The 26,147-nt window shown below is 46.1% G+C and overlaps 1 protein-coding gene across 4 annotated transcripts in view; it reads right to left on the bottom strand.

Annotated features, from left to right (window-relative positions):
* ZBTB8OS (zinc finger and BTB domain containing 8 opposite strand) overlaps nt 1-2,356 on the bottom strand; it is a 36,301-nt gene extending 33,945 nt beyond the window's left edge. The window contains exons 1-3 of one of the 4 annotated variants that reach the window (XM_077296005.1): nt 2,200-2,356; nt 2,093-2,117; nt 793-914 (exon numbers count right to left, since the gene is read on the bottom strand). In XM_077296005.1, the coding sequence (XP_077152120.1) occupies nt 793-914; nt 2,093-2,117; nt 2,200-2,281 (229 nt within the window). In that variant the 5' untranslated portion in view covers nt 2,282-2,356. Of the gene's footprint in view, nt 1-792; nt 915-2,041; nt 2,118-2,199 lie in introns of all 4 variants that reach the window. The other 3 variants (XM_077296004.1, XM_077296006.1, XM_077296008.1) reach the window with 3 other exon arrangements.
* Between the last annotated feature and the right edge of the window lie 23,791 nt (nt 2,357-26,147).

The raw sequence follows: 26,147 nt of genomic DNA, 5'->3' as shown, positions 1-26,147 counted from the left end.
CGATCCAGCGATGTCAGCGGGTGATCAAGCGACGAAAGAAAGTTTCAAACGATCTGCTACAACGTACGATTCTCAGCAGGGTCCCTGATCGCTGCTGCGTGTCAGACACTGCGATATCGTAACGATATCGCTAGAATGTCACGAATCGTACCGTCGTAGCTGTGGAAATTTCACTGTGTGACGGTACCCTAAGAGTCAGTCCATTTTATACCGACTCCACAGCCCTGGTGACAGCTCTACTCTGTTCATGCTATTGGTTCCTGCATAGTTAGTGTGCATAAAGCACCACAGTTAGGATTCTACATAGTTTAAAGAGAGTTTTCAAACTAATTACAACAGTGAAATGTATACTGTAAATATAATTGTTATAGGGGTAAATCTGGTATATAACTGTTTAATTAGTTCAATCTTTGTTTGGGGAGTCAGAGACTCCCTTTAACAAAAATCGTTATGTAGACAACAGGGACCTGGAATAAGGAGACTGCGGTCCCTATGTTAGAATATAGAATTCAGTTTATCAGAGTGAAGTGACGCATACATGTGTGTCTGTTATAATATAGCCTGGGCCACCCCACCAAAAAATCCCCAGTGAACTGGTCATCTTAATAAATTAACCCTCTGGTTTTACATCATTTGAAAATAACAGAGTCTCAGACTGCCCGCAATACACAGTGTATCTGGTAGCCTAAGAAGCGCTGTGGCAAAAGAGAGGTCTGTGCATTAAATCTTACAAACATAACTCTGGAAAAAAAAAAAAAGAGCTATACCTTACTTATTCAGAATCATTCTCACCTTCAATCTGCACCTCCACTGTGTCTATAGGCTCTACAGTCTCTATATCCGTCATGTAACCAAACATCGCCATGGCACACTGTTCAAAGGCTTCCTCCAGTGTATCCCCCCACGCATGGAGCCTGCAGAAAAGGCACAACGTGCCACCTATTAGTCAGACGTTCTGGAATAAGTTCCCTGAAATAAGGCCACGTTCACTATTTGGTCAGTATTTTACATCAGTATTTTTAAGTCAAAACCAGGAGTGGAACAATTAGAGGAAAAGTATAATAGAAACATATGCACCACTTCTGGATTTATCACCCACTCCTGGTTTTGGCTTACAAATGCTGATGTAAAATACTGACCAAATACTGCTAGTGTGACGGCAGCCTTAGGGTACTGTCACACAGTCACACTTTGATCGCTACGACGGTACGATCCGTGACGTTCCAGCGATATCCATACGATATCGCTGTGTCTGACACGCAGCAGCGATCAGGGACCCTGCTGAGAATCGTACGTCGTAGCAGATCGTTTGGAACTTTCTTTCGTCGCTTGATCACCCGCTGTCATCGCTGGATCGTTGTGTGTGACAGCGATCCAGCGATGTGTTCGCTTGTAACCAGGGTAAACATCGGGTTACTAAGCGCAGGGCCGCGCTTACCCTGGTAAACCATGTTTACCCTGGTTACCCGGGGACTTCGGCATCGCTCCAGCGCCGTGATTGCAACGTGTGACCGCAGTCTACGACGCTGGAGCGATACTCATACGACGCTGCGACGTCACGGATCGTGCCGTCGTAGCGTCCAAAGTGTGACTGTGTGACAGTACACTTACACTTACCTGCCTCTCCCACCTGCACTTGATTGACAGGTCTCTCTCATATGTGTCAATCATTGGGACAAGGCAGAGAGGATCCCTCAGTGACCTGTCACCAAACTAATCAGATCTCTCCACATTGTCCCTGACTCACTTTCTGTAACACGCTGCAGTGACTCCGCCATGCCTGCATACAATCATACAGCCAGGGGGATTGGTTTTGCCCGTGGATAAGGGAACGTGAGCCTAGTGACAAATCCCACCCCTGGAAGCAGCAGGGAGATTTCAGAACATGGGGCAGCCACCCTCCAGAGATACCCTGGGCACCTAGTGGGTGACTAGCACCTAACCCTGCCCGCACCCTGCTCCTCACTAGTGGAGCCAATATGGCGAGCAGGGCCCAGGGAAGAAGCGGCTGCTCACTGAAGGCTCCGACGTGCAATGTTACCTAGAAACAGACATTAAATACCGTCACCGAGCACCGCAAAAGGGAACATACTGTACGTCCGCGGTGTGGTCCAAATCTGAAAGACACAAGGTGGCGGATTACTGGGGCACAGTGGCGTGAGCGCGCACTATCTTCTAGGGACAGAGCCCCGCACCTACATTCATGTTTCTTCACCACCGCCGGGTACTTGGCCTTCACGGCAGCCTGCCCCTCCGTCACCGTGTAGTAGCGCTCGTCCATTAGCTCACACAGCACAGCAGCACACTTCCGGGTGACTGCCGCTTCCCGTCACGTGACCTGGCTCTGTGAGCTGAGCCCTGACAGCAGGTGTACTTGGCATGGGGACAGTCTGCCCAAAATGGCATTTTATTACATGTAATCCACTGCTCTGCAGTTTAGTTGTGGATTTACCACAGGTGCCACCCTTGTGGCTGTGTGCCCACGATCAGGAAATAGCAGTTTTGGATGCAGTGTATTTTCTCTGCCCCCAAAATGCTGCGCTCTAATCACGTTGGTAAATCTCTATGTGTTCAGTGAACCATGCAGATTTACCACATGTAGGCTGGCTTTTTAAGAAAGTGGTGATTTAGCACGCGAAACGCGTGTTGGGGTACTGCCACCCTGTCCAGGGTCCCACTCCAACCCTGGTTAGCGCCATTCCTTGATGTGATTTGTACTTATAAGTAGTGATGAGTGAGTATACTCGTTACTCTGGTTTTTCCGAGTATGCTCGGGGGGTTTCCAGTCTTTGTTAGTGTTCAGGTAACCTTGATTACAACTCGGTGACGCCCCCTAATAGTGGAGGAGAATCTCAGCAGATGACCGCGCTGTTACTGAAGATAATCTCTATATAAAGACCAACATAGATATTACCGTCATACGGTCAATGGTAGATACCAGCCCTACAGAACATATAAGAGATCACAGCACAGTTACCGCTGACGTTCTTTCTGATGGAATCGTTCATTTTTCCCATCTGGCCCAGACTGACATGACAACTTCTCCAGCCAGGACTCGGCTGCAGAGAATACAAAAACACCATAAGAGGAAAAACCTCCACTAACTTCTAGAAAAACAACCAGTACACAGGTAAAGGTTCTTACCTGTTGCGGCCTCCAAACAAATGCACTATCAAGGTGCAGCGGACCCAAGTTAAGATGGAAACTACATAGGTGCAATAATACCGATGAGGCAGCCAGCCTACAACCAGGGATTGGCCGCTTGGCACACCAGTGCAGACAAATAAACTGTATGTGGCATGTTCACACAGAAATGCAGAACATCTGACTCAAAGCCTATTAGTGACGCCATATGGCGGGCTTAACCAGTGCTGACTAATGCATCCTGTGTGAACAGCGGCCACAGTATACAGAGCCAACTAGGGTCCAACTGCACCCCGAAATCTATAAAGTGCACAAAAACATAATAATGTATGCAAGGTATTGGTTTATATTATGGCCACAATACTTAAGCCGGCAACCCGCGTCAAAGGTCCTTGTATCTTGCCGGTCCTACTCTAAAACAAATAGTGCATTTGTTTGGAGGCCGCAACAGGTAAGCACCTTTACCTGTGTACTGTTTTTTTTTTTTTGCAGAGAATACAACAAAGACACATTTCACTTCTCATATTCCAGCCATCACCATCTATAACCAACCTGCACAAACTCCTCATCCTGCTGATACCCCAATACTGAGCCGCTGCTGCCATGTGTCCCTATTACTGCCCCTGATACCCCAATACTGAGCCGCTGCTGCCGTATGTGTCCCTATTACTGCACCTGCTGTGTGGTTCTGTGTGCCCTCTAAATTCTAAAGCAACTCTCTATAATATAGTAATGCTGGGCACAAGTGCCCTAGAAAACAGAGCCAATATTTTGTCCCCTAGAAACTAATATTGCCATGTGTACTCCTTTGATAGTCACAGTAACCTGAGTTCCCCTATAACAATAAGTGCCCACTTTACATTTAATACTCCCCCTGTACAGCTCCCCTATACACAGTATGATGCTCTCTTATACACAGTATAATGTCCCCTCACTAGGGTTGAGCGAAACGGATCGGACAAATTCAAAAATCGCCGACTTTTGGCAAAGTCGGGTTTCATGAAACCCGACCCGATCCTAGTGTGGGATCGGCCATGAGGTCACTGATCTGCGCGCAAAAGTCGTGTTTCATATGACGCTTTCAGCGCCATTTTTCAGGCAATGAAGGAGGACGCAGAGTGTGGGCAGCGTGATGACATAGGTCTCGGTCCCCACCATCTTAGAGAAGGGCATGACAGTGATGGGCTTGCTTTCTGCGGCGTCACAGGGGCTATAAAGGGGCGTGCACGCCGACCGCTATCTTACTTCTGCCGATCTTAGCATAGGGAGAGGTTGCTGCAGCTTCATCAGAAGAAGGGATATAGTTAGGGAGGAAAGATTAACCACCTTTTTTTGCAGGGACAGTGGAGGCTATATCTTTGTGCATCAGCTCTGTAGCTTATTAGGCTGCCTTATAAGGCTCCCTGATAGCTGCATTGCTGTTTGCACCGCTGCTGTGCAAACCAACTGCTTTTTTAAAAGCAAAAATCCTGTTGCTCCTTTCTGCACAGTTATCTTGTTTATTTGTCCACACTTTTATGTGCAGCAGTCCTTTGTATTGCTGCCATACTTGTCCTGAGATCATTGTAGGGAGATTGAAATTGTACTACAGTCCTTGTATTTTTTCATATATCTTCCAGCCACTTACATTGTGCTGTGTTATACACTGGGCCTGAGTTTTGGTTCAGTCTCCAAAAAAAAAAAGTGAGATTCAAATTCTCACAAAGTGGATATACGTCAGTCCTGTTAGTTTGTCGTATGTCAGCCAGCCACTTTCTGCCACTTAAATTGCGTTGTTATATACACTGGGCCTGAGTTTTGGTTCAGTCTCCCCCCAAAAAAAAAGAGATTTAAATTCTCAAAGTGGATATACTTCAGTCCTGTTTGTCGTATATCAGCCAGCCACTTTCTGCCTCTTACATTGTGTTGTCTTATGCACAGGGCCTGAGTTTTGGTTCAGTCTCCCCCCAAAAAAGATTTAAATTCTTAACAAGTTTATATACAACTTCTACCTTGTTTTACAGTACCATTTAACAGTTGTTATTTTGGTTAGATTTTCTAAAAAGGAGGCAGGAGGTGTTGAGCCAGCGTCATCGTCTGGCTACACAAGGCCTCGAAGGCTCCCTTATCTGGGAGTAGGAAAACAGCTTTTAAAGCCGGAGAAGCAGGAAAAAGTTTTGTCTTTCCTTGCTGACTCAGCCTCTAGCTCTTTTGCCTCCTCTTCAGAAAATTCCAAATATAAAAGCAGCGAGTTGTCAGCGGATGCTCCCGGTCAGGAACAAGACGTTTCCTTGTGTCCTTCACCCAAACCAAAAGTGAAGGATGCGTCAGGCGACACTACAGGTTACTCCATGGAGCTCTTTACACATACCGTGCCTGGGTTAGAAAGGGAAATTGTTAACTGCCCATTACAAGATGAATCGGACATGGAGTGCACTGATGCACAGCCAAAGCTAGATTATTATGCTGTTCCATTGACTCAGATCACTACATTGCCCTCGCAGTGTACTGAGCCAGAATCTGACCCTGATGAGACTATGGTGCCCCGTCCCGAATGCTATAGCGCCTTACACGGTGACACAGAGGAAGGTGCACATGACATTGAAGAGGAGGTGATAGATGACCCAGTTGTTGACCCAGATTGGCAGCCATTGGGGGAAGAGGGTGCTGCTGCCAGTAGCCCAGAAGCGGAGGAGGATGATCCGCAGCAGCCATCTACATCGCAACAGCTGTCATCTGGCAGGCCCGTATCAGGCCAAAAACGTTTGTCAAAAACAACAACAGTTTTAGGACAGCGTGGCCATCCGGTTAAAGTAGCACAGCGTGCAATGCCTGAAAAGGTATTCGATAGTAGGAAAAGTGTAGTGTGGCAATTTTTTAACCAAGATCCGAATGATCAGTCAAAAGTTATCTGTAAGAAATGCTCAAAGACCTTTAGCAGAGGGAAGAATCTTCAAAATTTAAATACAACGTGCATGCTTAGACATTTAACCAGCATGCACTTGCAAGCCTGGACTAAATACCAAACGTCCCGTACCGTTGGTGCACCTGCTCAGAATGAAGGTAGTCAGCAACGCTACATTGCTTCCCTCACTGTAAGCCCACCGGTTAGGACACCACCAGCAGCAAATGTGGAGGTATCGTCGCAAGGCCAAAGCAGTCAGGGAATCACAAGGTTATTGGTAGGAAACACTGTATGTAGGCCAACATCAAGAATACCATCACCAACCCTCTCTCAATCCGCCATGTCCACCACCATATGCAGCTCTCCAGTCCAGCTCACCCTACAAGAGACTCTCGTTAGGAAAAGAAAGTACTCATCCGCTCATCCGCGTACGCAGGGTTTGAACACCCACATTGCTAGACTAATCTCGTTAGAGATGATGCCCTACCGGTTGGTTGAAAGCGAAGCTTTCAAAGACCTGATGGCCTATGCAGTACCTCGCTATGACCTACCCAGTCGGCACTTCTTTGCGAGAAAAGCCATCCCAGCCCTCCACCAGCATGTCAAAGACCGCATTGTCCATGCACTGAGGCAATCAGTCAGTGGAAAGGTGCACCTCACAACAGATGCATGGACCAGTAGGCATGGCCAGGGACGTTACGTGTCCATCACGGCGCACTGGGTTAATGTGGTGGATGCAGGGTCCACAGGGGACAGCCATAGTGGGACAGTTCTGCCTAGCCCACGGTCTAGGAAACAGTTGGCTGTAGGCGTTCGCCACCCCTCCTCCTCCTCCGGAAGCGAAAGCTCGTCCACAGAGCGCAGTCGCATGACCACTCCATCCGCAGCTGCCAGTCTTGCACACGAGGTGTCCCATTATCGAACAGCTAGTGGTAAGCGTCAGCAGGCTGTGTTACAAATGAAGTGTTTGGGCGACAACAGACACACCGCGGAAGTACTGGCCTAGTACTTGCAGCAACAAACTCAGTCATGGCTGGGCAGTGTACATCTTGAGGCAGGCAAGGTAGTCAGTGATAACGGAAGGAATTTTATGGCTGCCATAGCCCTTTCAGAACTGAAACACATACCTTGCCTGGCTCACACCTTGAACCTGGTGGTGCTGTGCTTCCTCAAAGATTATCCGGAGTTACCAGCCCTGCTCCTGAAGGTGCGAAGACTTTGCTCGCACATCCGCCGGTCGCCCGTACACTCCAGCCGTATGCTGAACCATCAGCGATCGCTGAATCTTCCCCAGTACCGCCTGCCTAATAATCGACGTTGCAACAAGGTGGAACTCCACACTGCACATGGTTCAGAGGCTGTGCAAACAGAGGCGTGCTGTAATTAATTTGTGGGAGGATACACATAAACGGGCAGGCACTTGGATGGCAGACATGGAGTTGTCTGGTGTGCAGTGGTCGAAGCTACAAGACCTCTGTCAAGTCCTTCAGTGTTTTGAGGAATGCACACGGTAGGTAAGTGCAGACGACGCCATCATAAGCATGAGCATCCCACTAATGCGTCTTCTGATGCAAAGTTTGACGCACATTAAGGAGCAGGCGTCTGCAGCCGAGGAGGAGGGAAGCCTTGATGACAGCCATTGTCTGCTCAGGGAACTCTCCTGGACGAGGTGACGGACGAAGAGGAGGAGGATGATGATGGGGATGAATATTTATGGGAGGAGGATGCTTCTCAGGGGGTAATAGAAACTGGTGGCGTTGCAAGGTCAGGTACAGGGTTTTTGCGGGACACAAGTGATGTTGATTTGCAAGAAAGTGCTCCTCAACCCAGCACAATAAGCACAAAGTGCTCCTCAACCCAGCAGTGAATTGACACCGGGAACATTGGCCCACATGGCTGAGTATGCCTTGCATTGCGTATCCTAAAAAGGGACCCCCGCATTATCAAAATGATGACCGATGACGATTACTGGTTGGCCTGCCTCCTGGATCCACGATATAAAGGAAAATTACAAAATGACCTGCCACATGAGAACCTTGAGCAAATATTGGCTACCAAACAAGCAACTCTTGTAGACCGTTTGGTTCAGGCATTCCCAGCACACAGCGGCGGTGATGGTTCTCACACGAGCCGTAGGGGACAACATGGCAGAGGTGTAAGAGGTGCACAAATCCGAAGTGGCGTTGGACAGAGGGGTTTTATGACCAGGGTGTTGAGTGATTTCGCAGTGACCACTGACACGACAGGTACTGCTGCATCGATTCAAAGTGACAGGAGACAGCATTTGTCCAGTATGGTTACGAACTACTTTTCCTCCCTTATCGATGTTCTCCCTCACAGGTCATTCCCCTTTGATTACTGGGCATCTAAAATAGACACCTGGACTGAATTGGCAGAATATGCATTACAGGAGCTCGCTTGCCCTGCTGCTAGTGTGCTATCAGAAAGAGTCTTCAGTGCTGCTGGTTCAATACTGACCGAAAAAAGGACACGTCTGGCTACCCAAAATGTTAATGATCTAACCTTCATTAAAATTAACCAATCATGGATTTCAAATTATTTTGCCCCACCTTCCCCTGCTGACATAATACATACAGCCCAATATGGACCAAAAAGGATACGATCTCCTCCACACGCTCATAGCAGTGTGTTATACGTAAAAAAAGAGATCGTATCACCAACCTATAACAAGGACACTTCTACAAGCATAGATAAATACCATCAAAAATAGAGTACACGTCCAAACCTTTTTGTAAAAAGGATATAAATACACTTTTTATTGAACCAAATCCGTACATATATAACAACAAGGAAAAAACAATTCAGTAAGGGAACAAATAGAAGCACTGAAAGAACAGTGATGGCCCCCAGGTACAACCGCAGTTATTTTATACGTAAAGTGCAAAATAGTGCATGTCACAGATCAGAGGGAAGAAGGGGAGAACGGGTGTCTATCATATACCCTATAGTAGGACCAACATCATGATAGCAATCAGGTATCGTGCACTAGATACCCCCACCCAAATCCTCCAGTCTTACCCATCATGCAGAGTACCAGGGGTCACCGTCCACGCCCCAACGCGCGTTTCGCGTTAGGCTTCGTCAGGGTCATGTAGCTTGCCTGAAAAATGTCTTGCTTTTGGCCTCCTCTTACTGACTTCTCCAATTCCTCCATTTGCAGCTGCTGAATGTCCACCATAGGCCATTTTTATACCTCCCTAAATGGGCTGACTCCCCCCACAGGGCCGTGGTCACCACCTGGCGCAAGCACCTGTGTGAGTGCCGTTTACCTGGACAGGTGGGTGTGCCCACTCTTGGGCGACGGCACTGGCACCGGCACAGGGTCCCTCATAGTACAATGAAGTGTCTCTGACGGTGGTGGTGCACAACCAACGTCAGACACCATCGTAATATAAGGGGCCCTGTGCCAGTACCGCCGCCCACGAGAGAGTGTTCCCCCCCCAGCTCGAACAGTGCTCTACCACTTGCAATACTTACCTCTCCCTGCTCCACCACTGTGTAGTCTGTGCTGCCAAATCCTTCAGTGGCACTGCCAATACAAATTTGTTCAAATGATAGATGATAGTTAAAATATACAGGGGCCCTGGCCTCCATTTAGACCAGTTAATACTTTGCGCCTACTACCACTGTCTGCTACTCAGCAGAGGAGCCCACCCCTGTATCTAGCTATGCCACCTGTTTATTTATGAACAATTTTTTGGCAAACATTTAGCCCACTTTATTATTTGGGCCTACTAACTTAGTCTGCTACTCATTACAATTTTCCGACACTGAGCAAAGCAATGTCGCCTGTTTATTTATGAACAATTTTTTGGCAGACATTTAGCCCCCTTTTTTTATTTGGGCCTACTAACCGTGTCTGCCACTCATTACAGATTTCCTCCACTGAACAAAGCAATGCCGCTTGTTTAGTCCTGTTGCCACATTTGAACTGCATTTAGCCTACTTTATTATTTGGGCCTATATCTGTGTTTCCTCCTGCCCATTGCCCAGCCACTGCTAGATGAGTCTGCTGGTACATTGACCCAGACCACTACATTCCCCTTGCACTCTACACAGCCAGAATCTGACCCTGCTGAAAGTCAGGTTCCCCTTCCCGCATACTATACCACCTTACATGGGGACAAAGAGGAATGTGCAGATGAAAGTGCAGGTTCCTTCATCAGGTGGGGGGCATACTCGTTGGCGACATCACTGGCACAGGGCCCCTCATAGTACGCAAAAGTGTCTCTGCCTGTGGGAGGCGCCACCCGCCGTCAAACACACCACCGTACTGTGAGTGGCCCTGTGCCAGTGCCAATGCCAAGGAGTGGGCCCCCACTGCTTGCTCAGGATCACAGCACTTGCAAAGTTGAAATACTTACCTCTCCCTGCTCCACCGCCGTGACGTATTCCGCATTTCCTGGGCCCACGAAAATCTTGAGCCAGCCCTACCCCCCCACAACTTTAGCCAAATGACCCCCAGTTTTCAATGCCTAACTATTATTATAAAGTAAATTAAGATTGACAAGCTTAAGTAATAAGAATTGATGTTTTGGGCACTAAAATGGGCACTGTAGGTGTTTTCCTGTCCTCCACTCACTGCCGACTTTGATTCCCCATTGACTTGCATTGGGTTTCGTGTTTCAGTCGGCCTCTGACTTTTCGCAATAATCGGCCTGATTTCACCCGACCCGACTTTTGACAAAGTCGGGTTTCGCGAAACCCAACTCGATCCGAAAAAAGTAAAAGTCGCTCAGCTCTACCCCTCACTGTATAGTACCACCCACTCAGTATACTGACCCCTTAGTAGCCTCCAAACTGTTTGATGGCTCCAACACTGTAATCCCCACACTGTATGCCCCTCCAGATAGTCCTCAATATAGTATAATGCACCAGATAGTCCTCAGTATAGTATAATGCACTCCCCATAGGCCTACTCTATATTGTATAATTCACTCCCCATAGGCAGACTCTGTAGTATAAGGCAGCACCCCATAGGCAGACCCTTAAGTATAAGGTAGCACCCCGCAGGCAGACCCTGTAGTATAAAGCAGCACCCCTATAGGCAGACCCTGTAGTATAAGACAGCACCCCTATAGGCAGATCCTGTAGTATAAGGTAGCACCCCTATAGGCAGACCCTGTAGTATAAGGCAGCACCCCCATGGGCAGACCCTGTACTATAAGGCAGCATCCCCCATAGACAGACCTGGTACGCGTGCCGATACAGTTACCGTAGCGTAGCTCCGGGTGGGCCCCCTCTGAGCACCGGGCCCGGGGCGCCGGCACCCTCTGCCCCCCCGGTAGCTACGCTACTGGTTCAGAGATTTAGTTTATGTCAACACAGCTGCATGATGTATGGCTGCTAGACAGCTTGAATACAAGTGGGGATTTCCTAACAAACAGGCAATCCCCACATGTACTCAAGCTGACTAGCAGCCACAAATCAGGCAGCTGCGTCGACCTAAAATAAATCCCCGAGCACGCTGAAATACTCGAGTCCCCCCCGAGAATGCTAGGGAAAACCCGAGCAACGAGTATACTCACTCATCACTACTTATAATCTAATTTCCATTTTTCATATTGTGACTTTTCTGGGATAGCCCTTGCCAGGGTTCACTTTCTGACCCATTAGCACTTTAAACTTTAGATTGCTGGATGCATAGCTCATGTGTAATTGCTGCATTTTGGAGTGGTGACCTTGGTGCTTCTGTTTTATTTCTGTAATACGTCACGTTACACTGTTATTTCTATCTTTTAATCTTTCTCAAATAAAATCTATTTTTTAACCGTATTCACCAGACTACTCCTGATTCTCCTATTTTCACATGATCATCTCTGGAGTTGGTGTGTTGCTCTATTTAGGGTGGGTTACTACTTAGTACCACCAGCCTGCATCTAGTATGCAGCTAGGGCTTTTGTTTGCAATACTGTGAAGGTTGTGGCTGGTCCAAAAGTAACAAGGAATTTAGCTCCGGTGTGGGATTTCCCAAAGGCCTCGTTCACACGTTCAGTATTTGGTCAGTATATTCCATCAGTATCTGTAAGCCAAAACCAGGAGTGGAACAATCAGAGAAAAGTATAATAGAAACATATGCACCACTTCTGCATTTATCACCCACTCCTGGTTTTGGCTTACACATACTGAGGTAAAATACTGAGCGTGGCCTAAGGGTTTGTGCACACAACATCTTTTTCAGTCGGCCTCTGTTCCAAAACCCACTTGGAAAAGCGCCATCTAAACACTAAAAGACACAGATTTCTATGTAAAAACAACTCGCTGTTCACATGCTCAGTCTTTTGAGGGTATTTTAACCTCAAGCAGTTAAAGGAAGTGAGCGGACCATTCCTGGGACATTTTCTGTTCAACAGACACCCCATACATTACAATACAAGGCAATGGGAAGGCTCAAAAGATGCCTACACAACTTTTTGAGCGTTTCGGCAGCATTGGTGTCCTCATTCTTTAATGCAGCGTGCACCATACTGTGAGGACTCTCTGGTGACAAGAATGGGCAGTTACATGACAGGAAGTAATTTACAAGTGAGCGAGGCCACGCACATCTAGTTGAGACGTTACCACATGTATGCATATCACGCACTTGCGGTCACTTGACTGCCGGCTTCCGACTCCAGAGAATCCGAAGACTACCTTCACACGAAGCGACGCTGCAGCGATAGCGACAACGATGTCGATCGCTGCAGCGTCGCTGTTTGGTCGCTGGAGAGCTGTCACACAGACCGCTCTCCAGCGATCAACTATGCCGAGGTCCCCTGGTAACCAGGGTAAACATCGGGTAACTAAGCGCAGGGCCGCGCTTAGTAACCCGATGTTTACCCTGGTTACCAGCGTAAAATCTAAAAAAAACAAACAGCACATACTTACATTCACGTCCCCCTGCGTCCACTTCCTGACTGACTGAGCGCCGTACAGTGAGAGCAGAGCGGTGACGTCACCGCTGTGCTGCTTTCACTTTCACTTTGCGGCGCTGAGTCAGAGGAGGAAGCAGACTGCAGGGGACGCAATGTGAGTATGTGCTGTTTGTTTTTTTTACATTTTACGCTAGTAACCAGGGTAAACATCGGGTAACTAAGCGCGGCCCTGCGCTTAGTAACCCGATGTTTACCCTGGTTACCAGTGTAAAATATCGCTGGTATCGTTGCTTTTGCTTTCAAACACAACGATACACGGCGATCGGACGACCAAATAAGTTCTGGACTTTATTCAGCGACCAGCGACATCACAGCAGGATCCTGATCGCTGCTGCGTGTCAAACAAAACGATATCGCTAGCGAGGACGCTGCAACGTCACGGATTGCTAGCGATATCGTTATAATGTCGTTTCGTGTGAAGGTACCTTAACAGCGTACTGTGCACGCACTGAGAATTCAAAGGTCTGCGTCACATAGACTGACTGCAGACGTTCATAACAAACCTGTAGATAACCTCTTCAAGACATGTTTCTACAGCCGTATTGTCACCAAAAATCTTTGCTCAATCATCTATACCAGAGGTGTCAAACTGCATTCCTCGAGGGCCGCCAACAGGTCATGTTTTCAGGATGTCCTTGTATTGCACAGGTGATAATTTAATCACCTGCACAGAATGATTCCAGCACCTTGTGGAATGCTAAGGAAATCCTGAAAACATGACCTGTTGGTGGCCCTCGAGGAATGCAGTTTGACACCTCTGATCTATACAGTAAAAAATGCCCTGTAATCTAAACACTGGAATAAATGTGCGCAATGCTAGGGTGGCGCAAGTTTTCTTCACAGACAAATCTGCCGCTGAATCTGTAGATTTGTCACATAAGGCCTCTTTCACACTTCAGTCTTTTGGCGTCAGTTTGAAACCGCCATTTTCGTCAAATAGCGGATCCGCCTTTTTTTTTTGCGGATCCGCTATTTTCCCATAGACATGCATTAGCGACGGATTGTAGCGGATGGTCGTCCGTTCCATCCGAAATGTGACGGATCCATCGAGATTTGGCGGACGTCATCTAGACATTGACGGACATTATAACGTTTTTTGTGTGCGCCGAAATGGCGGTTCGCGACGGATCCGTCGCGTCCGCCATTCCATAGAATGGCCGCCTATGGGCGACGGATCCGTCGCGACCGTCATTTCGGCGGATCCGTCCCCGCAATCCGCTTTTTCAATTGCGCATGCTCCAAAAAGTACCGGTAGATACTTTTCCCAGACAACCCCCAAGTAACGGATCCGTCAAAAAAACGGATCCGTTAGAACCGTTTTCTCAACAATTGTGACGGATCCGTCACTATGTCGGAGCAGACTGACGCCAAACAACTGAAGTGTGAAAGAAGCCTTACCAGTGCACATTTCACCCTGAGATTCACAGAAGTGACCACATCTGAATCCACCATTTAAAATCCAGCATTCAGTACAAATACTGATGTAAAATACTGAACATGTCAAAATGACCTAAGGCTACGGTCACAAACTGTAGATTCTCTCAGTGCGAAAGAATCGGATGGATTATGTTAGGCCATGTTCACATGTCATCCAAGTGTAGTCCGGTTTGCAGAGCAACTCGCTGCATGGTAACATAAGAAAAAAAACGTGCATCAGCACTGCCCCATAGAATAACATTGGTGCGAATGCTATCCAATAAACCATCGGAGAGCACTCGTCCGATGTACAGTACGTATATGATCATGTGAGCGAGCCCTAAGAGAAACTATCTGATGAAACGCTGATGGTGAAAACGACCCCCTGACCACTGATGGAAATCAGGCTGTTTTATGCGTACAAGAAAAATCACTGAAGTCTGAATGAGGCCAAAATAGCAGAAGGAGATAACTGTCAAGTCAATCAGTGAGCTCACCTAACGACAGAATCTGGAAAACTTCTTCTAAATGATCTTTTTTAGGCCATATTCACATATTTAGTATTTGGTCAGTATTTTACATCAGTATGTGTAAGCCAAAACCAGGAGTGGGTGATAAATCCAGAAGTGGTACATATGTTTCTATTATACTTTTCCTCTGATTGTTCCACTCCTGGTTTTGGCTTCCAAATCCTGATGTAATATACTGACCAAATACTGAAAGTGTGAACATGGCCTAACACATACTCTGTGGGTTTGTGTGCTGTCCTATACAAAAAAAAAAATTCAAACAGCTCACAGATATTCACACTCCTGTATGAATGCACCTTTATTGACAGTTTTCTTCCTCGGCAAAGTAAGGCTACGTTCACACAACCGTGTCTACTTTTGTATCTGAAAAAAACAAATTGGTAAAATAATGGACAGCACATAAGTTGCCAACAGGGAGCATGCTATTTTGTGCTCACATTTTCATAACAGTGAATGGCCCAGAACAGAAGCACATACAAGTGCATCTTACAAAATTAGAATATCATCAAAAAGTTAATTATTTCAGTTCTTCAATACAAAAAGTGAAACTCATATATTATATAGTCATTACAAACAGAGTGATCTATTTCAAGTGTTTATTCTGTTAATGTTGATGATTATGGCTTACAGGCAATGACAACCCAAAAGTCATTATCTCAGTAAGTAAGAATACTTTATAACATGGGATTGAAAAATTATTTTAAAATGTGAAATGTTGGCCTACTGAAACGTATGTTCAGTAAATGCACTCAATACTTGGTCGGGGCTCCTTTTGCATCAATTACTGCATCAATGCAACGTGGCATGGAGGCGATCAGCCTGTGGCACTCATGAGGTGTTATGGAAGCCCAGGTTGCTTTGATAGCAGCCTTCAGCTCATCTGCATTGTTGGGTCTGGTGTCTCTCACCTTCCTCTTTACAATACCCCATAGATTCTCTATAGGGTTAAGGTCAAGGTGAGTTTGCTGGCCAATCAAGCACAGTGATACTGTTGTTCATAATCCAAGTATTGGTACTTTTTAAATCAAACAAAGTCCAGCTCACCATAATTGACATACTTGGAAGCTCAGAGCACGGGACCGCTGTGTCAGGGCGTGGAGGAATCAAAAGAATGATGAGGAATCCAGCTGAAGTAATGACTTAGGCTAGGTTCAGATTGCGTTAGGGCAATCCGTTTAGCGCTAAGCGCTAGCGGATTGCGCTAACGCAATGTCTTTTTCGGGGTCGCGTTAAACGTCCCCGCTAGCGCAGATCCCCGATCTGCCAGAGCGGGGAACGGACCTCGGGCGCGCCGCGGACGCTGCAAGCAGCATCCGAGGCTCGCTACAAAAGAACGGCACATCGCTAGCGCGTGCCGAAACTTGCACGCGCTAGCAATGCACTTTAACATTGCTGGCAATGGGAGCGCTAACGGACGCGTTGCACGGCGTTAATTTCGCCGTGCAACGCTGTCCGTTAGCACTCATACAAAAACGAAATGAGAACCTAGCCTAAGGGTGCTTAGTCACCAGAAACGCGTTGATATTGCATTTTATTCTTTGTTATTGCTGATGTTTTTATCCTACACCGAACAATTTTCTAAATGAATAAAGAAAAAGTTTTTTCACTATCTTGTTGAGCTGGATTCCTCATCATTCTTTTAATTGGTACTTTTGCCAGTGTGGACAGGTGCCAGGTCCTGCTGGATAATGAAATTTCCATCTCCAAAAATCTTGTTGGTAGAGAGAAGCATGAAGTGCTCTAAAATTTCCTGGTAGACGGCTGCGCTGACTTTGGTCTTGATAAAACACAGTGGACGTACACCAGCAGATGACATGGCTCCCCAAACCATCACTGATTGTGGAAACTTCACACTAGACCTTGGAAATCAAGGTCCCAGAGTCTGGAGGAACAGTGGAGAGGCACACAATCCAAGCTGTTTTAGGTCTAGTGTGAAATTTAAATAATCAGTCATGCTTCCCTCTGCCGACAAGCTTTTTGGAGATGGAAATTTCATTCTCCAGCAGGACTTGGCACCTGTCCACACTGCCAAAAGTACCAATACCTGGTTTAAAAACAACAGTATCACTGCGCTTGATTGGCCAGCAAACTTGTCTGATCTTACCCCATAGATCTCTATGGGGTATTGTAAAGAGGAAGATGAGAGACACCAGACTGTTGTGAGTTCGGTTTGTGGGCTCCCCCGGTGGTCTGTTATGGTAGTGTCTCTTATGTGCCTTCCTCCATCTCTGATTACCTGTCGCCACCCTCTTGGGGAGTTTCCTATTTAAGGCTGCTTGGCTGTTAGTCACATGCCGGCCAGCAATGTGCTAGTAGCATTCTGTTGCATTCACCCGCCTCAAGTTCCAGTTCAGCTAAGTTGTATTTTGTTTCTTGTTTTGCTATTTTTGTCCAGCTATCTGCAATGTGACTCTTCAGTGCTGGAAGCTCTTGTGGACAGAAAATTACTACTCCAGTGGCATGAGTTGTCACTGGAGTTTAAAGTAATTTCTGGATGGTGTTTTTGAATAGTGATTTTTAGGTCGACCGTGAAGTAACTCTTTCCTGTCCTTCTGCTATCTAGTAAGCGGACCTCACTGTGCTAAATCTGCTGTTCATCCTACGTATGTCATTTCCTCTGAACTCACCGTCAATATCTGTGGGGGCCTACTATCATCTTTTGGGGTTCCTCACTGGAGGTAAGGCAGGCCTGTATATTCCTCTTATAGGGGTAGTTAGATCTCCGGCTGGCGCGTGGTGTCTAGGGCATCGTAGGTACATCCCCCAGCTACTGTAAGTGTTGGGTCAGGTTCAGGTCACGGTCGACCTTAGTTTCCATCACCCGAGAGCTAGTCCGTTTTGCATTTTTTTCCCATGGTCATTGGGGTAACCATAACAGTTTGGCCGGCCAGTAAAAAATCTATGTGTTAAAATATGCACTAAAGTAGGAAGGAGAAGAAAAGGTTTTTTTTTTCTGTGTTTGAAAGTGCACCTTAGTTTGATCATTTGTATTCCTTGCTTAAACTGCAGTCTTCAGCCTTTTTTTTTCTCCTCTCCTCTTAACATCTGAATGCTTGGGTTACACCCATTTGAAACATGGATCCACAGAGTTTAGTTGCAGGTTTGAATAACCTTGCGACAAAAGTACAGAACCTACAAGATTTTGTTATACGTGCTCCAATGTCTGAACCTAAGATTCCTCTGCCTGAATACTTTACCGGAGACAGATCCCGGTTTTTGAGTTTCAGAGAAAATTGCAAATTGTTTTTGTCTCTGAGATCTCACTCTGCTGGTGATCAGACTCAACAAGTTAAAATTGTTATCTCTCTACTGCGCGGCGACCCACAAAGTTGGGCATTTGCATTATCGCCAGGGGATCCTGCGTTGTTAAATGTAGATGCGTTTTTTCAGGCTTTGGGGTTGCTTTATGAAGAACCTAATTTGGAGATTTTGGCTGAGAAAGCCTTGATAGCTCTTTCCCAAGGGCAAGATGAAGCTGAGATATACTGCCAGAAATTCCGTAAATGGTCGGTGCTTACTAAATGGAATGAGTGCGCTCTAGCAGCTAATTTCAGAGAAGGTCTCTCTGATGCCGTGAAGGATGTCATGGTGGGGTTCCCTGTGCCTACAGGTCTGAATGATGCCATGAAATTGGCTATCCAGATTGATCGGCGTTTGCGGGAGCGCAAATCTGTGCACCATATGGCGGGGTCTTCTGAGGAAGAATCTGTGCACCATATGGCGGTATCTTCTGAGCAAAAACCTGTGCACCATATGGCGGTGTCTTCTGAGCAAAGACCTGTGCACCATTTGGCGGTGACCTCTGAAAAGGCATTAGAGCATATGCAATGCGATCGTGTTTTGTCTAGAGGCGAACGTCAAAATTACAGGCGCAAAAATGGATTGTGCTTCTACTGTGGAGATCCAGCTCATGTTATATCAGCATGCTCTAAACGTATAAATAAGGTTGATAAAAAGGTTGATAAATCTTTTTCTACAGGTACCTTGCAGTCAAAATTTCTTTTGTCCGTGACATTGATTTGTACCTTATCATCTGTTACTGTGAATGCTTATGTGGATTCTGGCGCCGCTCTGAGTCTCATGGATTGGTCCTTTGCCAAGCGTTGTGGGTTTGATTTGGAGCCGTTGGAAGTTTCTATTCCCCTGAAGGGTATTGATTCTACACCTTTGGCTAGCAATAAACCACAATATTGGACACAAGTGACTATGCGTCTCACCCCAGACCATCAGGAGATTATTCGTTTCCTTGTATTATATAACCTACATGATGTCTTAGTGCTTGGATTACCATGGTTACAGATTCATAATCCCGTCTTGGACTGGAAATCTATGTCTGTGTTGAGCTGGGGATGTCAGGGTATTCATGGGGATGCACCTTTGGTTCCTATTTCTTCATCTACTCCCTCTGAGATCCCAGCATTTCTGTCAGATTTTTATGATGTCTTTCAAGAGCCTAAAGTTGATTCTCTCCCTCCCCACAGAGAGTGTGACTGCGCTATTGAATTGATCCCCGGTAGTACGTTTCCTAAGGGTCGCTTGTTTAATTTGTCTGTGCCCGAACATACTGCTATGCGGGAGTATATCAGAGAATCCTTGGAAAAGGGTCATATTCGCCCCTCGTTGTCTCCACTAGGGGCAGGATTTTTCTTTGTAGGTAAAAAGGATGGTTCATTGAGACCTTGTATCGACTATCGACTTTTGAATAAGATTACAGTTAAATACCAGTACCCGTTACCTTTACTGACTGATCTGTTTGCTCGTATAAAGGGGGCTAAGTGGTTCACTAAGATCGATCTACGTGGTGCGTATAATTTGGTGCGGATTAAGCAGGGGGATGAGTGGAAGACCGCATTTAATACGCCTGAAGGCCATTTTGAGTATTTGGTAATGCCTTTCGGTCTCGCAAATGCCCCTTCCGTTTTTCAGTCCTTTATGCACGATATTTTCCGTGAATATCTGGATAAGTTTATGATTGTGTATTTGGATGATATTCTTGTTTTTTCGGAGGACTGGGAATCTCACGTTCAACAGGTTAGGAGAGTTTTTCAGGTTTTGCGAGCTAATTCTCTTTTTGTAAAGGGCTCAAAGTGTAGTTTTGGAGTTCAGAGAATTTCCTTTTTGGGATATATTTTTTCCCCTTCATCTATGGAGATGGACCCTGTCAAGGTCCAGGCTATTTGTGATTGGATGCAACCTACTTCTTTGAAGAGTCTGCAAAAGTTCTTGGGTTTTGCTAATTTCTATCGCCGATTTATAGCGGGTTTTTCTGCCATTGCTAAACCTTTGACTGATTTGACCAAAAAGGGTGCTGATGTTGCTAATTGGTCCTCTGCGGCTGTGGAGGCCTTTCAAGAGCTTAAGCGCCGCTTTTCTTCCGCTCCTGTGTTGCGCCAACCTGATGTGTTACTTCCGTTCCAGGTTGAGGTGGATGCTTCGGAGATCGGAGCAGGTGCAGTTTTGTCGCAGAAAGATCCTGACTGCTCAGTAATGAGACCATGTGCGTTTTTCTCCCGAAAGTTTTCGCCCGCTGAGCGAAATTATGATGTGGGAAATCGGGAACTTCTGGCCATGAAGTGGGCGTTTGAGGAGTGGCGTCATTGGCTTGAGGGTGCTAGACACCAGGTGGTGGTCCTCACTGACCACAAGAATCTAATTTATCTTGAGTCGGCCAGGCGTCTGAATCCTAGACAGGCGCGCTGGTCGTTGTTTTTCTCCCGATTTAACTTTGTGGTGTCATATCTGCCTGGGTCCAAGAATGTGAGGGCGGATGCCCTCTCTAGGAGTTTTGAGCCTGACTCGCCTGGTGATTCCGAACCTACCAGCATCCTGAAGGATGGGGTGATATTGTCAGCTGTCTCCCCAGACCTGCGGCGTTCTTTGCAGGAGTTTCAGGTGGATAGGCCTGATCGCTGTCCGCCTGGTAGACTGTTTGTCCCTGATGATTGGACCAGTAGAGTTATCTCGGAGGTTCATTCTTCCGCGTTGACAGGTCATCCTGGAATTTTTGGCACCAGGGATTTGGTGTCTAGGTCCTTCTGGTGGCCTTCTTTGTCTCGAGATGTGCGCATGTTTGTGCAGTCTTGTGATGTTTGTGCTCGGGCCAAGCCCTGCTGTTCTAGGGCCAGTGGGTTGTTGTTGCCCTTGCCTATTCCTAAGAGGCCTTGGACGCACATCTCTATGGACTTTATTTCTGACCTTCCGGTTTCTCGTAGGATGTCTGTCATCTGGGTGATTTGTGACCGTTTTTCCAAGATGGTTCATTTGGTACCTTTACCCAAATTGCCCTCCTCCTCTGAGTTGGTTCCTCTATTTTTTCAGAATGTGGTGCGTTTGCATGGTATTCCTGAGAATATAGTGTCTGACAGGGGTACTCAGTTTGTGTCTAGATTTTGGCGGACGTTCTGTGCCAGGATGGGTATCGATTTGTCTTTTTCGTCTGCATTCCATCCTCAGACTAATGGCCAGACTGAGCGTACTAATCAGACCTTGGAGACTTACTTGAGGTGTTTTGTGTCCGCTGATCAGGATGATTGGCTTGACTTTTTGCCATTGGCAGAGTTTGCCCTTAACAATCGGGCTAGTTCTGCCACTTTGGTTTCTCCATTTTTTTGTAATTCAGGGTTTCACCCTCGGTTTTCGTCCGGTCAATTGGAGTCTTCGGATTGTCCTGGAGTGGATGCTGTGGTTGATAGGATGCATCAGATTTGGGGACAGGTTGTGGACAATCTGAAGTTGTCCCAGGAGAAGACTCAACAGTTCACTAATCGTCATCGGCGTATTGGTCCTCGTCTTTGTGTTGGGGACCTGGTGTGGCTGTCTTCTCGATTTGTTCCTATGAAGGTCTCGTCTCCTAAGTTTAAGCCTCGGTTTATCGGCCCTTATAGGATTCTGGAGGTTCTTAATCCTGTGTCCTTTCGTTTGGACCTCCCAGCATCTTTTAATATCCATAATGTTTTCCATCGGTCATTATTGCGGAGGTATGAGGTACCGGTTGTTCCTTCTGCTGATCCACCTGCTCCTGTGTTGGTTGAGGGTGAATTGGAGTATGTGGTGGAAAAGATCTTGGACTCCCGTGTTTCCAGACGGAAACTTCAGTATCTGGTTAAGTGGAAAGGTTATGGCCAGGAGGATAATTCTTGGGTGACAGCATCCGATGTTCATGCTCCCGATTTGGTTCGTGCATTTCATAGTGCTCATCCAGGTCGCCCTGGTGGTTCTGGTGAGGGTTCGGTGCCCCCTCCTTAAGGGGGGGGTACTGTTGTGAGTTCGGTTTGTGGGCTCCCCCGGTGGTCTGTTATGGTAGTGTCTCTTATGTGCCTTCCTCCATCTCTGATTACCTGTCGCCACCCTCTTGGGGAGTTTCCTATTTAAGGCTGCTTGGCTGTTAGTCACATGCCGGCCAGCAATGTGCTAGTAGCATTCTGTTGCATTCACCCGCCTCAAGTTCCAGTTCAGCTAAGTTGTATTTTGTTTCTTGTTTTGCTATTTTTGTCCAGCTATCTGCAATGTGACTCTTCAGTGCTGGAAGCTCTTGTGGACAGAAAATTACTACTCCAGTGGCATGAGTTGTCACTGGAGTTTAAAGTAATTTCTGGATGGTGTTTTTGAATAGTGATTTTTAGGTCGACCGTGAAGTAACTCTTTCCTGTCCTTCTGCTATCTAGTAAGCGGACCTCACTGTGCTAAATCTGCTGTTCATCCTACGTATGTCATTTCCTCTGAACTCACCGTCAATATCTGTGGGGGCCTACTATCATCTTTTGGGGTTCCTCACTGGAGGTAAGGCAGGCCTGTATATTCCTCTTATAGGGGTAGTTAGATCTCCGGCTGGCGCGTGGTGTCTAGGGCATCGTAGGTACATCCCCCAGCTACTGTAAGTGTTGGGTCAGGTTCAGGTCACGGTCGACCTTAGTTTCCATCACCCGAGAGCTAGTCCGTTTTGCATTTTTTTCCCATGGTCATTGGGGTAACCATAACACCAGACCCAACAATGCAGAGGAGCTGAAGGCTGCTATCAAAGCAACCTGGGCTTCCATAACACCACAGCAGTGCCATGCCACAGGCTGATGCCTCCATGTCACGCCACATTGATGCAGTAACTGATGCCAATGGAGCCCTGACCAAGTATTGAGTGCATTTACCTAATATACATTTCAGTAGGCCAACATTTCGAATTTTAAAATCATTTTTTCAAGGTGGTGTTATAAACTATTCTAATTTACGGAGATAATGACACAGGTGGGGTGGTAGTCAGAAATAAGATGACAATGTATAGAGTAGTGTAGAACTGATGTAGGGGCAGAAACCCTGATTCCAGCAATCTATCACTTACTTGGCTGCTTGCTGCCGTTTTGATAAAATCTGCTGCAGATCTACTAGTTCACTGATTGTTGATCTCTGTAGAATCTGCCTACATTGCCAATTGACAGCTTCCTGTGTGCACTGTGCATAGGCAGCAAGGTGCCAATCAGTCGTGGGGTTGTACAGAGCTCATGAGTATAAAGGACTACCTGGCAGTAGGTTTACTAATTCTCTAGTGATAATCTTCTACTGATAAATCAATAATTTTATCAAAACTACAGCAAGCAGCCCAATAAGTAATACATATCTGGAATAAGTGTCTCTGTCCCTACATCATGCTGCATTCAGATTAGGTGGTAACAACTTGTTGGAATCTGTCTCCCTCAAAAATGCTACTTACCTGTAAGTATAGATCATCTGCAAGTAAATAGGGCTTCGATCATGTCTGGCAGAGACATTATATTCTCAATGCTGCCGCTCGCTTCCAGTAATTGGTGCAATGCAGGAAGCTGTAACAATCACAGCTCACTATACAGTGAGGGCTTTTATCACTACCCTGCCTGCTCTGTAGCGTGTGTGCGGAGCTGGCTGTCAATCAATGTGTCGGGGAGTGGTTACAGTGAGCTCACTTCCTAGTGAGTGGTGACTTTCATTGCTGTGACAATGATGTTGCATCGGACCTACTAATCAGAAGAGCCTCCCAGGATTCCTGTAGGTAGGAGGAGGTTCACAGGGCTCTGGTCTAGTGACCATAAACTACCGACGTAGCTGTTGGACCAAGATCTTGCAAAATATTTTGATCATCTTTAGCGACACCCCTAAGAATAAGAAAAACCTGTTGTTTATGCTGCACAGTCCATGGCATTCAAATAAAAAGAAAAGATAACATCCAGCAAAAATAAACCCTATATGCCGATTATGATGACAAAAACATGTTTTATAACATGAGAAATGCACTTATCTGGTATTACTGCACTCATACAGACTTGTATAAAAAAAAATAACATGTTCAAAAAGTAGCAGAATTAGTGTTATTTTTGTTATTATTTCCTAAAGAAAAACTAATACAAGCTAATAAATTATACGTACTAAAAAAATGATGTCAGTGATAGATACAACTCATTCGTCAAAAAAACAAACTCACATTCAGCTATATTGACAAAAACAGTAAGGCTATGTTCACACGGTGCGGTTTTTGCTGCGGATCCGCAGCGGAATTGGACTGCGGATCCGCAGCAGTTTTCCATGTAGGTTACAGTACAATGTAACCCAATGGAAAAAAGGACCCGCTGTGCCGACGATCCTTTTTTCCACAGGCAAATCTGCAGCGGTTTTGCCTGCAGAAAAAAGAAGTACCATGTCAATTCTTTCTGCAGATTCCGCTGCGGGTTTCCAGCAGCACCAATAGGAAACTGCATTTGGAAACCCGCAGTGGAATCCACAGAAGTAAAAGGATCAAAAACCGCAGCTAAAATCAGCGCTGAATTTAGCTGCGGTTTTTCAAAACAGGACCTGAAAAAAAAGGATGAAAAAAAGGATCGTGTGAACGTAGCCTTATGGCTCATGGAATATAAAACAGAATAAATCACTCAGTCCTTAAAGAGGTATTCCCATCTCCAAGATCCTATCCCAATATGTAGTAGGTGTAATAATAAAAAATATTAGCAAATACCTCCAATTAGAAATATAGTATAGTTTTTCTGATTTTCTATGTAACTTTCCTCATGTGCCGGCATTGCAGGACCTTAGGTATCCATGGTTATCACCACTAGCAACTAGCTAACGGTCGTAACCATGGATAGCTAAGGTCCTGCAATGCCTGCACATGAGGAAACAGACATAGAAAATCAGAAAAACTACACTACATTTCTAATTGGAGGTATTTGCTAATATTTTTATTATTATTATTACCCCTACTACATATTGTGATACGATTTTGGAGATGGGAATGCCTCTTTAACCCATTCCAGACATAAGATGTACTATTACATCCCACGTGCGGTCGGGATGTAAGCAGGTAGCTCATGAGCTTGCCCTCACATACACAGAGGGTGCAGGCAGTATTATTCAGTTAGCACCTGTCTCTCACAGCAACAATCAGAGCTTGCTTCTGGGGTGCCTATGGGTTGTCATGACCCTCGTCATGGCCATCTTAGTACTCCTGTGATGCCCAGGCATAGGCCAGAGTCACATTTGCTTATCACATCAGATGCGATATGCTAATGCAACTTGGCTCCAGCTCCGCATGAGAGAATTGGAGCACAGATGCAGAGGAGAAGGAGAAAGTAATTTCTCCATCTCCTGCATTGACGGCGTCTGACGGAATCGCACTGCACTTGGGTGACATCCGAGTGCAGTGCGATGTTTCGTATGCATCCATACACTTATATCAGTACGTGCAACGTGATTCACAGCTTAAATCGCAGCATTCAGATGTGAGTTGCCCCATAGGTTAACATTCGTCTGAGCGCAATCTGATTTTTAATTGCGTTGCATTCATCCAATTAAATAGCAGGTGGGAGTGAGCCCATAGATTAAGCTTCATCAGAGACCTTGATTTTCACTATGGCCTGCAATACTGGAGTGCTAGATTAGTGTAGTATCTAGTGCAAGTGATCAAACAGTTAAAGGTTCAAGTCCAATAGAGAGACTGAAAAGATAGAGTATTTAAAAAAAAAAAACAGTTCACAAGATCCCTCTTTTTTTGATTCATTAATGGGCCAACGCCTCTTCATGAATCTGAAGTTTCTGACGAGTGACATGTGCCACAACAGAAATCTTACTCCAGTCTCTAACTGGAGTAAGATTTCTAGAGTAGGGAACACCACCCCTTGTAAAGAATTAGGCTGCCGTCACACTAGCAGTATTTGGTCAGTATTTTCCATCAGTATTTGTAAGCCAAAACCAGGAGTGGAACAACTAGAGGAAAAGTATAAT

The sequence above is a fragment of the Ranitomeya variabilis genome, chromosome 3 (genome assembly GCF_051348905.1).
Source record: "Ranitomeya variabilis isolate aRanVar5 chromosome 3, aRanVar5.hap1, whole genome shotgun sequence".
Classification (NCBI taxonomy): domain Eukaryota; kingdom Metazoa; phylum Chordata; class Amphibia; order Anura; family Dendrobatidae; genus Ranitomeya; species Ranitomeya variabilis.
This window is presented reverse-complemented; position numbering and strand designations above follow the sequence as displayed.